This window comes from Myotis yumanensis, unplaced genomic scaffold (genome assembly GCF_028538775.1).
Source record: "Myotis yumanensis isolate MYYU_CA2020_CCGP unplaced genomic scaffold, mMyoYum1.0.hap1 SCAF_17, whole genome shotgun sequence".
In the NCBI taxonomy this organism is placed as follows: Eukaryota; Metazoa; Chordata; class Mammalia; order Chiroptera; family Vespertilionidae; genus Myotis; species Myotis yumanensis.
Window position 1 is genome coordinate 2,250,659 of NW_027223768.1, and position 12,443 is coordinate 2,263,101.

At 49.0% G+C, this 12,443-nt stretch overlaps 1 protein-coding gene across 2 annotated transcripts in view; it reads right to left on the reverse strand.

Moving 5' to 3' along the window:
• Nucleotides 1-3,526: 3,526 nt before the first annotated feature.
• FRRS1 (ferric chelate reductase 1) overlaps nt 3,527-12,443 on the reverse strand; it is a 34,447-nt gene continuing 25,530 nt past the window's right edge. For both annotated transcript variants that reach the window (XM_070396383.1, XM_070396382.1), the window contains exons 8-16: nt 12,126-12,273; nt 10,708-10,821; nt 9,744-9,856; nt 8,954-9,040; nt 7,778-7,875; nt 7,484-7,542; nt 6,504-6,647; nt 5,210-5,271; nt 3,527-4,692 (exon numbers count right to left, since the gene is read on the reverse strand). In XM_070396383.1, coding sequence (XP_070252484.1) covers nt 4,600-4,692; nt 5,210-5,271; nt 6,504-6,647; nt 7,484-7,542; nt 7,778-7,875; nt 8,954-9,040; nt 9,744-9,856; nt 10,708-10,821; nt 12,126-12,273 — 918 coding nt within the window. In that variant the 3' untranslated portion in view covers nt 3,527-4,599. The remainder of the gene's footprint in view (nt 4,693-5,209; nt 5,272-6,503; nt 6,648-7,483; nt 7,543-7,777; nt 7,876-8,953; nt 9,041-9,743; nt 9,857-10,707; nt 10,822-12,125; nt 12,274-12,443) is intronic.

Sequence of the window (12,443 nt, forward strand, 5' to 3'; positions counted from 1 at the left end):
CAGCCTGAGAACAGGGAGCTCAAACCCCCTTCCTCCTGGGGGTGGGCTCCGCCCCGGGGCCTTCCCACTTCTGCTCTCCGGGGCAGGGCGGGGCTCACGGCAGCTGCTTTTTAAAAGTTTACATTCATTTCTGGAGGAGACTCTGTTCGACAAGACCTTAGCCATTGCTCGATTCGGGAAATGCTTATCCTAAGAGTATGGGTGTCTGATGGGGAATCAAAACACTTGCTGAGATCCTCACGGGGAAATGCAGAGTACGAGGCGATTTCCTCCACGTTGAATAAGGCGTCACACTTCCACAGATGGCTCTGCACACCTGGAGAAGTCTCCTCCCCGAACCGGAGGTGTGGGACCAGGCACGACATGAAATTACATGAACTTCTTTGATAACAAAATAAGAAACTAAACTCATAACAAGTTTAGGGCCAGCAAAACCCCTGGATTTTTCCACCCAAAGGTGTAATCCAAGAGCAGTCATGAGACCAGTATTTGTTTTATTGAAGTGAAATTCACATAAAAATAATTTTTAAAAAATATTTTTATTGATTTCAGAGAGGAAGGGAGAGGGAGAGACTGGGGATGGAGCCCACAACCCGGCCATGTGCCCTGACCTGGAATCGAACCGTGACCTCCTGGTTCATAGGTCAACGCTCAACCACTGAGCCATGCCGACCGGGTCAAAAAATAACAATTTAAAGTGAACAATTCAGTGGCATTTCTTACATTCGCGATGTTGTGCAACTGCCACCTCAATCTCCAGAATACGTTCATCACCCCAAACTGAAAATGGTCTGTGCATCATGCGACTCCCATTCCCTCCGCCCCACAGGGAGGCAGCCGATCAATAATGCTCTCTCATCACTGATGTTTCTATCCCTCTCCCCCTCTCCCTTCCTCTCTGAACTCAGTAAAAACATATATTTAGGAAGAAAAAAAAAAGGAATGGGCCCCAGGGAAGGTCAGTGACCTGCCTACAGACCTGCAGCTTCTAAACCTGCAGATGGTCGGAACCGGGAGGGAGCCAGCCCCGCCCGAGCGGTGAGCAACCTCATGTGCTTGGAAGGGCTCCAAGAGGGGGGTAGTCCTGAGCCAGAACCTGACAAGCTGGCTTTTGCCAGAGCGAGAGGAACCGAAAGGGCATCCCAGGCAGGTGGCCAGCGGTGACCTGGGCCCCGGGGTGAGCCGTGGGGGCTGGGCCAGGAGGAAAGAAGCGGACTCGGACAGGGACGGCGTGGGCCCTCATCAGCTGTGACAAGAGCTGAGAGGAAGCGTCCTTTCTTTCCCTCTCTCCTGGCTTATCTCACACGGGGACCTGGTCCTGTCTTCCTGCCCCACCAGAGTAACAGATCCACAGAATTCCAGCCAAGAGCTGCACGTGCCCCAGAACTTGCCGGTGGCAGGTGCTGCACTGCGCCCTGGGCGGGGCGGGCGGGACGTGGAAGGACGAAGCTCACTGGCCACGCGTTAGAGCCCAAACCCTGATGGAAACCAGGCCAGCACTGAAGTGAAGTCGTGCATTTATTCACAAGCTTTGCCGCAAGCTCCCTGCGCCCTTAAGACCGATGACCACAGACCAGAAAATCATAAACACAGAACAGGCTCGGCGATCAATGCTCCCCAGCCACAGTCCTCTAGAATTAGTTTCGTCTTTTTCCCCCAAAAAACATACTTATTTGTACTGTATAGAGGAGCCCGTCTTTAAGATAAACAAGCACCTGTGACTCTGCTCAGTCCCCCGACAACATCGCTAAAGACAGAAAGGCATGTCGGTTAGCAATCACTGCTATCGAAAGAAATGTGTGTGTGTTTTAAAAAGACACCCCGATTGTTTATTATAAAAATGGAGAGAAAGATTGGGAAAAGTGAAGGTAGGCATTTTCTTTTCTTTTTTTTTAATTTATCTTTATTGTTGAAAGTATGACAGATGTCCACTTTGTTTGCTGTTATGCATACAAGTTCCAAGGTTAAACTCTCCCCCCACTACCCCACCCCCGCCTTCCCTCTGAAACGCATCCGTCTGTTCATGGTTCTGTGTCTCTGGATCTATTTTGTTCATCAGTGTATTTTGTTCATTAGATTCCACATGTGGGTGGGATCATGTGATACTTGTCTTTCTCCGACTGGCTTATTTCGCTCAGCATCACACCCTCCAGGTCCCTCCATGCTGTTGCTGTTATAAGAGTTCCTTCTGACCATTCAGAGTTCCTTCTTACCAAGCAGAAGAATCCTGACTTGGTATTACTGAAAAAGTTTCATCGATTAAGATTAAATGACAAAGACTTCGTTGGGTAACTCTCAATCGATCAATGCAGGGGTCCTCAAACTTTTTAAACACGGGGCCAGTTCACTGTCCCTCAGACCGTTGGAGGGCCGGACTATAGTTTAAAAAAAAAATATGAACAAATTCCTATGCACACTGCACATATCTTATTTTGAAGTAAAAAAAACAAAACGGGAACAAATACAATATTTGTATTTGCATGTGGCCCTCGGGCCGTAGTTTGAGGACCCCTGGATCAATATTATATCCAAAGAGCGCCCACAGATGAATCCGTGAAGAAGAAAAACTGAACATGCACATCAGCAAGTTCACGTACTAAAAACCAAACACACCGAGGTCCCCCTTCCCCTTCAGAGAATCCTTCCTTGTCACATGCAGAACAGAACTGACCGAGAGAAATTCACTAGCCTTTAAGCCCCTTAGAGGTGAAAACTGGTGAACCAGTTTAGCATATATTTCATTTTCTAGGCTTTAAAAATTTATTTTTAAACTTACATGCAAAAGGAAGGGTTAGGCTGTAAGTAGCCTGGCACTTAGGGGAAAGTCACATCTCACCCCTACGCTGCTTGTGATAAACTCCACTAAAAGGAAGACAAACAAACCTCCCCATCCCTTCACCCAGTCAGAGGCACCGGGTACATGGCTGAGGCTGCCTTATCCCCGATAGAAGTCAGGGCCTCGGGCCAACCAGAAACGGTAACGTAATCAGAACAGCTACAGAAGTGAACTGTGCGCCCTACACTCTTACTATTTTAAGAGTGTCCACTGTGCTTGTGTCCTGAGCCGAAGATCGCTGTGTTCATCGGCCACAGGGTCAGAGGACTGTAAAGGGAAAATATCAAACTGTTGTTACAAATAATCACAGGGAAGAAAAAAAATCAAATGAAACAATGGACTTAATTTCAGTTTCTGACACAAAATACCGACCCTCCCAAAAAAAAAAGAGACAGGATTTTTTTTCAAATGAAGATCAAGTCGGTGGATTTTAAGGAAAATACATCCATGATGTTATCTAAGTTCTGAAAAGGAATCTCGGCCCAAGGAGGCAGGAACCAAGCTGTACTTTGGTACAGCTGGTATATGGCGCCCCCCACTGGCTAGGAGTCCTCATGGCAGGTATAAAACGCAGCCCCAAAATAGGAAGATTGCAGCAGGAAGGAAGATAAGGGATGATTCCAGCTCATCAGAGCACCAGGAGCTCCCAGCAGAGCAGAACCTCCACACGGCAAGAGAGGAACTTAGACGTGTTCACAAGGGTGAGCTTTATTCGTTTTGAAATTCAAGTATACAATCTCCAAAGGCTGTTGGATTCAAATCTTATTGTCAAAACACCGAGCATATAAAAGGCCATCAGCTCTGTCGCTGAATATATAAAGGCAGTTTTTAAGCAGAAGATGCACACTCACATTTCACAGCTAGGGAAGACATTATAATATCCATAATATGTTTCCATGTTAACAAAACCTACCATGGGGTCAGCCGCATGTCCACCTTTACCAAAGAAACAAGATACACAGAGCAAGGAATGAGTCCCCAAAACAGGACTGAAAAATACAGTTTCCCAAAAAGCCCTAGGAAAAAAAGATCATTGAGATAAACTAGTAAAAATACAGGGTGTCCCCCCCAAAAATGTATACACACTTTGAATAATTATAAAGGCAGTGTTTAGTAAAATACATCCTATTTTTAAAATTGAGCTATCAGCTGTTAAAGTGTGTACTCATTTTGGGGGACACCCTGTAGATGTTGTCTTAAAAGACCCACAGAACTTCCGGAGCCCCAATATAGTTCCTCTCCTCCCCTTTCCATCCTAACGTCATTCTTTATTTTCCAAATAGTTCTTGTTTACATTCCTAAATGTTAACATTCTTAAAATCTCAGCATAAAAATACTGGGAGGGGGCTGGGGGGAGGTGGGGGAGGGGAGACGGGGGATCAGTGGTGATGGAAGGAGACCTGACTTGGGGTGCTGAACACACCGGACAGCGTACAGATGATGTGCGTGGAGTTATTCACCTGAAACCTGTATCCTTTCATGAACCAGTGTCACCCCGATACATTCAATAAAAAGGTGCAGAAAAGAGAAATATTCGAGGGTCACTTCTCCTCGACCTTCCCTTTAAGACTCGGACCTGCACCTAAGGCTGGACGGCCCGTCACAGTCCACAGGACCCTAAGGGCCAGCCGCCAGAACCCCGCGTGGGCATGGCCTGGTCTCCAACTCGGATTTCCTGCCCACGCCCGGCAGGCGGCGCGGGCCTCGCGTTCCTCGGCTCGATGAGACCGCCACCTGGCCGGCACAGCAAGGCCGCGGCGGGCTCAGAGGCGGCTGACGGCAGACAGGAATATGATGAGAAAAGTCAGGTTCCCACAGACATACACGGCTAGCACCGCCTTCTTAAAGCCGTGGCCCTGAAAGGAAAACGCACAGGTGAGAGGACGGATCGCTGATCCTGAAGGCTTTTGTCAATCCTATATCATAAAAGCCTAATATGCTAAGTGTCCGGTCATCCGGTTGGCCATTCAACCAATCAAAGCGTAATATGCTAATGATATGCTAAGGCTGCTCAACCACTTGCTATGATGTACACTGACCACCAGAGGGCAGAAAGTCGACCGATCAACCAGTCGCTATGATGTGCACTGACCACCAGGGGGTAGACGCTCCGACCAGTAGGTTAGCTTGCTGCTGGGGTCCGGCCGATCGGGACTGAGCAAGATGGGCTGGACATGCCCTGGAGCCCTCCCGCAGTCCCTCCCGGGCTGGCCAACCTCCCATGTCCCTCTCTGGCCCCGATTGTGCACGGCTGGGGTCCCTCGGCCCAGCCTGCACCCTCTCGCAATCTGGGCTGAGCCCCTCCTCCCCCCGCCAAGTGCACAAATTTCATGTACCAAGCCTCTAGTAAAACTATAAACAAGAAGGACTTACTTCTGCCTCAGCCATGGTAAAGGTCTGCATAATCTGAATTCTAGTGTCATCCAGTATTTCAACTGCCAAGAGCAAAAACATGCGTCGGTAAGGCCCGTGGGTGTGCAGGCGAACACTTGCGCAGCGAAGCTCATGGGTAGGGTTTGCTGTCTGTTCTCCCATTTCCAGCTCCCGGGACGTTCCAAACGTCCCCAATAGTAAGGCTCTCACACTCCAGGACAGGCACTTAAACATGCTCTTTTCTAGGCAATTCCAACCAGATCAAACCCCTAACAATACAAGTGTGAAGTACATTTTTTTTCTTTTCTTTTTTTATCTTTTATTGATTTCAAAGAGGAAGGGAGAGGGAAAGAGAGACAGAAACATCAATGATGAGAGAAAATCATTGATCGGCTGCCTCCTGCACGACCCACACTGAGGATCGAGCCCACAACCCGGGCATGTGCCCTGCCTGGGAATGGAACCATGACCTCCTGGTTCATAGGTCAATGCTCAACCACTGAGCCTCGCCAGCTGGACAGTACGTGTGTCTTTTAAACAACAAGCCCCAGCTCCGTGGTCAGCAGAAGCCCGACTATATATGTATTCCTATCAGAAACCAAAAACGCAGGAGTATTCAGCTCCCAAAAGCCACCGACTCCTAACGTCACAACATATTACATTAGACAACAAAGAGGTTGTGCTTGGAGAAGGCCACCTTGATTTATCACTGGCGGCGGGGGGAGGCTGAATACTAGATAGGACACCAAGGACACAGCCCAGACTCCACGCTGGTTGGACAGCCCTCCACCCTCGGGCTCTGGGGCCAGTGCCTGCCCGGGACAGACAGCTGGGCAGAGCCAGCCCTTCCCCCGTGGCTCACTCATGAGCCGGCTGTGTCCGACGTGCAAGGCCAGCAGAGGTAGCGCCCCGTAAACTATCAGAAGGGAACAGCTGTCTGCAGCCCTGCCCTGGGCTGACCCTGGGTATCTCCGCTTCCTCCGGCTCGGGGTTCCGCCCCCCCCCCCCCCCCGAGGCATGCGGGGCTCCCTGTGTCCACTGCCTCCCAGCCAGACCCGCGCAGCACACGTCCTTACGAAGACGTCCTCCCTGAAGCCTGCAGTCGGCCCCTTCTGTTTTACCCACAATTTATCATCCTGACGAATACGAAAGAGAAAGGCAGGAAATGCCCACAGTTTCTAGCCCTGAGTGATCGGGCAGGAGTGTTTAAGGAGCTCCCGGGAGCAGCCCCCGCTTAGTATCGGGAACCCGACTGCTCTCCACCGGCTCACGGGACAGCGGTTCCGGGCAGTACCTTTGCGCGAGAGGCGGTACGAGTGGACCTCCAGCACGATCTCTGCCCCCACGTGCCAGGCGACAAACCCCAGCATCACGTAGGTCTTCCACGGGCCGGGAAGGGCCAGTCCCGGCAAATCCATCCCCAGGAACATCGCCGCCACTGCGTGCAGAGGGAGACAGAGCCACGTGTGTATGTCCATGCAGTCGCCACCAAGAGAGGTCTCTGTGTGTCTGCACTCGGGTTGGAGCAGAGGACACGTGTCCAAAGAGTGGATGAGTGAATGAAATCACTACTTCAGGCCCAACGGTGACTCCGTGTTTCCTAGTCTTAGAACTAGACTGGGAGGGTCAGAGGAGAGATTGTAGCGATGCTCTAAAAAAGAGGCGGCTGCACTTTGCAGGTTTCAAGGCTGCGGGTGGAAGGGAGACGAGTGCGGAAACCAGTGGCGACTGCGCTCCCCTTTCCACCAGGAGCCCCACGGGCCACGGAAACGGGAGGGAAGCGGCGCCAGTTTAGAGACTTGTTACCAAGGCAGCAACACACGGGAAAGTCAGACCCGACTCTGCAAACCGCCTTCTGGGGGAGGCACCATCCCCGGGGGAGGGGCCTGGAGACAGAGGCCTGGGACCCCCCTCCAACCCCCCTCCCCCGCAAGGCCCAGCTCAGCCCAGCTCACAAATGACCCTCCACTTGAGCTCCTCAAACAGTTGGCGGCCAGCAGCGTTCATTCTGTTTGCAAAGGCAAAAGCTAAAAACAAAAGTCTTAAAAGGAAAGTTTTAACGTCATTTTAAAAACCCTAAGCTTAAAACTGAAATAATGACTTAAATAGCTATCTCGAGAAATTACTCTCTGGATTTCAATGTTTAGGCTGATTTCTCCTCAACAACCAATCACTCCGATCACTAATGCACCTAAAAAGGCTTTCCGCCCAATTACAACTTGCATCATGGGCGACCGGCAATCATATATGAACGTCGGCATCACAGCCACTTACCTGCCACGATTCTAGCAGCTGTTCCCATCCCCCAATGCGTCCAGTTAAACAGGTGCCTCCTGCCACAATAAAGAAGCGAAAGGATCCTTAAAAGGGACGTAACTACAGTGAATTCCCCAGAGAACCCCCTATCGCCTAGGAATGAGACATCTGAAATCTACTTTAAAGCTTTTTAAGTAAATAGAATTTATCACTGAATTTCACAAAATGCAAAGTGCTTCCGCTTGAAAAGAGATTCGTGTGCCAACGAATGCCTGGCACGTGAGGAGCGCCGTGTAGCAAGGCTGCGAGTACCTGGGGTCGTGTAAAGATGGCCTCATGGCTGCCAGCAGGGGCTGCAGAACTGCCAGGACCAGCACCACACAGCCGAGGTAGGGGTGGTAACCTGCACGCTGAGAGAGTGACCCCCATTAATGCTCTCGCTCCCGCCCTCGATTCATACCCGCAAGTTAGAAATAATACACATCTATGCATTCTTCATGCTTTCCTGTAGCTTTAAACATTGGAGGATGGTGGTGACAACAGTGATGCTGATGATGACAGTGATGATGGTAATGATGACAGCGATGGAGGTGGTGGTGGTGGTGGTGGTGGTGATGGTGATGATGATAACAGTGATGTTGATTATGATGACAGTGATGGTGATGGTGTGATAATGATGGTGGTGGTGATGATGGTGGTAGTGGTGATAGTGATGGTGGTGGTGGTGATGATGGTGATGGTGGTGATGATGGTAACAGTGATGTTGATTATGATGACAGTGATGGTGATAGTGATGGTGATGGTGTGATAGTGATGGTGATGGTGTGATAATGATGGTGGTGGTGATGATGATGGTGGTGATAGTGATGGTGGTGGTGATGATGGTGGTGGTGGTGATGATGATGGTGGTGGTGATGATGGTGGTGGTGGTGGTGATGATGGTGGTGGTGGTGGTGATGATGGTGGTGGTGGTGATGATGATGGTGGTGATGATGATGGTGGTGGTGGTGATGATGGTGGTGGTGGTGATGATGATGGTGGTGGTGATGATGATGGTGGTGGTGGTGATGATGATGGTGGTGATGATGGTGGTGGTGGTGATGATGGTGGTGGTGGTGGTGATGATGGTGGTGGTGATGATGGTGATGGTGTGATAATGATGGTGGTGATGATGATGGTGGTGGTGGTGATGATGGTGGTGGTGGTGATGATGGTGATGACAATGATGACAGGCACCAGTCACTGAGCATCTCCTTCACACCAGGCACACACTGTACACTCTCATGCTCCACACTTGGTTATGAATAACCCACTTTTAAAAACGGGGGAACTGAGGGGCAGAGACACCAGTAACATGTCCAAGGACGTGGCTGTGGTGTCACCCACGCACAGAAATATCTGTTTGCCCATCATCTGAGAATAAAACAGCAATCTCCTTTGACGCTCAAGTGAATTTAAATGAAACCACCCAGTGTAAGAGGTACTTACGCTACTCCAGCCTCCTCGGTAAATGAAAGGCAGGACGAAAGCAATGCAGGTGAGGGAGGAAGTAATTAGCATGAGCACCCGATGCACCTGCAAAGGGTGAAATGACAGTGAGAAGAGAGTTACCCGAGCCAGAGAAAGGACTTGGTGTTACCATGGGGACAAGACCATGGGATGAGATTTCCCAAAGGGATGCTTTTGATTGACGCCTGACATGTGACACACGAAAGATAAGGTGTGTTCTGCTTTGTTTTGAGGGGTACCGACTGACTCTCGCCTCCTGATCCCAGACAAAAGGGCAACATGAAAAGAAACGCTTCTAGTTCCGATCCTCCCCCAGAGGAGACAGATGACCTTGACCGGAGAGTCTGGCGCGGATTGGCACAGCACCCGGAGGACAGACCCCTGTGGACACGCAGGAAGCCCCTGCGATTTCCCTCCCTGCCCTCTGCCTTCCTTGCCCGTCTGTGCTCGGTGCAGCTGGACATGCAGGTCAGGGTCCTGCGGGTCCCAAAGTCTATGTCACACAGGGAGGCACACGGCCCTGGCACGTCCTCCAACCCCGCCCGAGCCCTGCCTACAGCCGCCTCTGTTGTGACCTCTATCGAGGACCTTGTGTCTGTTCTCAACTGGTTAGGAAACCAAAGGGCAAGAAGAAGAAATTATTAGGATCCCGAAACCACAAAACTATGCCACATACACACAAAGGGAAAGGAACCCACATAGTTCATGTGTTTTCTTGCTGCAACGCACAGCTAGTATGAAACCGCATGAACCTTTTCCTCCCGCCTACCTGGAACCAAGCGGATTCGCCGAAGAGAGGCCTGGACAGAACGGGCTTGAAGAACCGGGCAACGATGACACCCACGCTGACAGTGGTCAACCAGCTCACGAGCATCAAGGCCCCTGCAGGGAAGATGCGATGGTGACATCACCAACTCAGCCCGCTATCCTGCAGCGACCACGCCACGTGCTCGGAAAACAGACACCGCCAGCAAAGTACCTTCAACTGCCATGGCATACCCTCAAAACACCCGGATATCACAGCCTTCACTCTCACCACGACTGCTTCTAACAGCTCACACTTCCATAGCCCTACTATGTGCAAGGCGCAGTCTCTAAGTGCTCCCCGTGAACTAACCTAATGGATCTTTACCACAATCCGATGAAGTGATTACAATTATTATTATTCCAGTTTTGCCGGATGGGGAAACCAAGGCACAGAGATGCCATGTAAGTCGAGCCCAACCTGGCTTGAGCAGCTGTACCCTTAACCATTGTGCTAATACAGCCCGAGTCACCTTGGAACCATCTCACCTCTCACTCCAAAAACCAGTGAAAAACCAATAGGTGCCCCGGCCGGGTGGCTCAGTGGATTGGAGCATCGTCCCACACACCAAAAGGCTGTGGGTTCAGTTCCCTGTCAGGGCACAAGCCTGGGTTGCAGGCTCGATCCCCGGTGGGGGCCGTGCAGGAGGCAGCTCATCGCTGTTTCTCTCATTGATGTTTCTATGTCTCTCCCTCCCTCCCTTTTTCTCTCCCTAAAATCAATAAAAACGTATTAAAAAAATAAAAATATTTTTAAACGTTTTTTACAGAAAGGTAAATCCTGCTACCTGCACATGTGAATGGTCACACAGAGATTTCTAAACAGCTGCTAACTTCTGTTCGCCACGACTCCTATCCCAGCCAGCACTGAGCCACCAGATAAGGTTACGGGCGGAGTGAGGATGCAGCACACACAGGGAGCAGCTCACCATGAGCCCGCAGCAGGGGTGGGGCCCGAGACGCTCCCACGTCCTGCGGATCACCTGTCACGGCATGTTTTTCATATGTAATCAGAGGCTGCTGGGAGTGTCTATAAATTCGACCTGAAATTATAAAAAAGCAGGAAGAAAAAAAAAAGATGAAGAAGAATTACTTCCTCAGAAGAGAAGGAATGAAAAGACTGTGTCAGGACCTGGAAACAAACCTTCTCAAAATAATAGAAAATAAATATCAACAGAGATGCCATTCATGTGCAAAAGCAACCTAAACCCAGATGCAGGGTCACATGACCTTATTGGGGAAAAAATTGAAGAAATAATTTAGCCAACCAAGACATGAGGCTGGGAAGGTGGGAGTTACAGTGAGACACCCACAAACAAGGTTTCATCCAAATAATTACCGTTAATACGACCACAGATGATTGAAAATGGCAAGGATAATTCTTGAAAGAGAATACATTTGAAAAATAATCTAGAATTCTAGATTAAACCGACAGAAACTGGGCCTGAGAGAAAGACAAGCACATTTCGATGCTCCATTATGTGGCATTGATCGATTGGGACTGGGTTTGACTAACAAACCAAAGTCCCAAAGAAAAGTGATGTGCACAGTTTGAGAATGGGTTATCATATTATTGTTCATTATGTATAACTTTGAGGCTGTGAATGCAGAGTTATTCCTGTTAGTTTGTATTCGTGAGTATGGGGGTGTGTGAATTCCTACATTCTGAGAATCTACCCTACAGAAATACCCTTTACCCAAAAGTATATGTACAAGAATGTTCACAGAAATTTGTTTTATGCTAGCCAAAAAAATTTAAACAAGCTGAATGGTCATCATCAGGAGAATCAGTAAATAAATTATGAAGCATAGATTATTTTTAGAATACAATGTGTATCAAAAAGAATAAAAATAATCAAGAAATTTGAATACATATATAATATATCTTTGGCCCCCCAAAAAAATACATATTAGACCACAGACTACAAGGCAATAATTTCCAAAAAGATGTAACTTTATAGGAAACCAGGTATATCATCTATCCAAAATGCAACAAAACCAAACATTAACAATAAAAAGCAGAAGAGCAATGGTCCCCCTAGATATTTATAAAATGACTTTCCTTGCTCTTCCGGCTTCTTATACCTGGCCCAAATGCTGCTTACCAGCCAGAAATTCACTTCCATCGTGAGCATGTGGCCTTATAGCGTAGTTGACCCTACCTTTGCCTAGTTTCTAGGGAAACGAAGCTTAAAGGCCAACCAAGGTCAAAAGGGAAGGCAAGATGGAAGAGGGTTTTGAAAACTCTTTACCCGCAAGTGTAAATGTTTTTAAAATGGGGGGAGGGGAGAAGAGAGAGAAGAAAAAAATCTTGAAAAGGTAGTTTTTATCAATATATAGTACTTACCATCCTTGGCTGCACCAGTTGCTAGAAATATGTAGTAGCTTGTGTTTAGGTCAAATCTATTCTTAACGCCAGGAAGGGTGATGTTTCTTCTGAAAGAACATTGCATCCCGCCATCCTCCAACCTCCAGGCCATATCCTCGAGGGCGTCCTACAAGCACACAGCGGGTCTCCTCAGCGCTTCCCCAAGATTTGCTAAAACCCGATGTGATCGCAGTCCTGCCCGTCCAAGCTCCTTTCTCTGAGACCCTCTGTGCACGTCTGGTCTGCGCTGGCTTTGTTCCTCCACTTCCCCTTCAAAGAGTACAACGAACACTACCT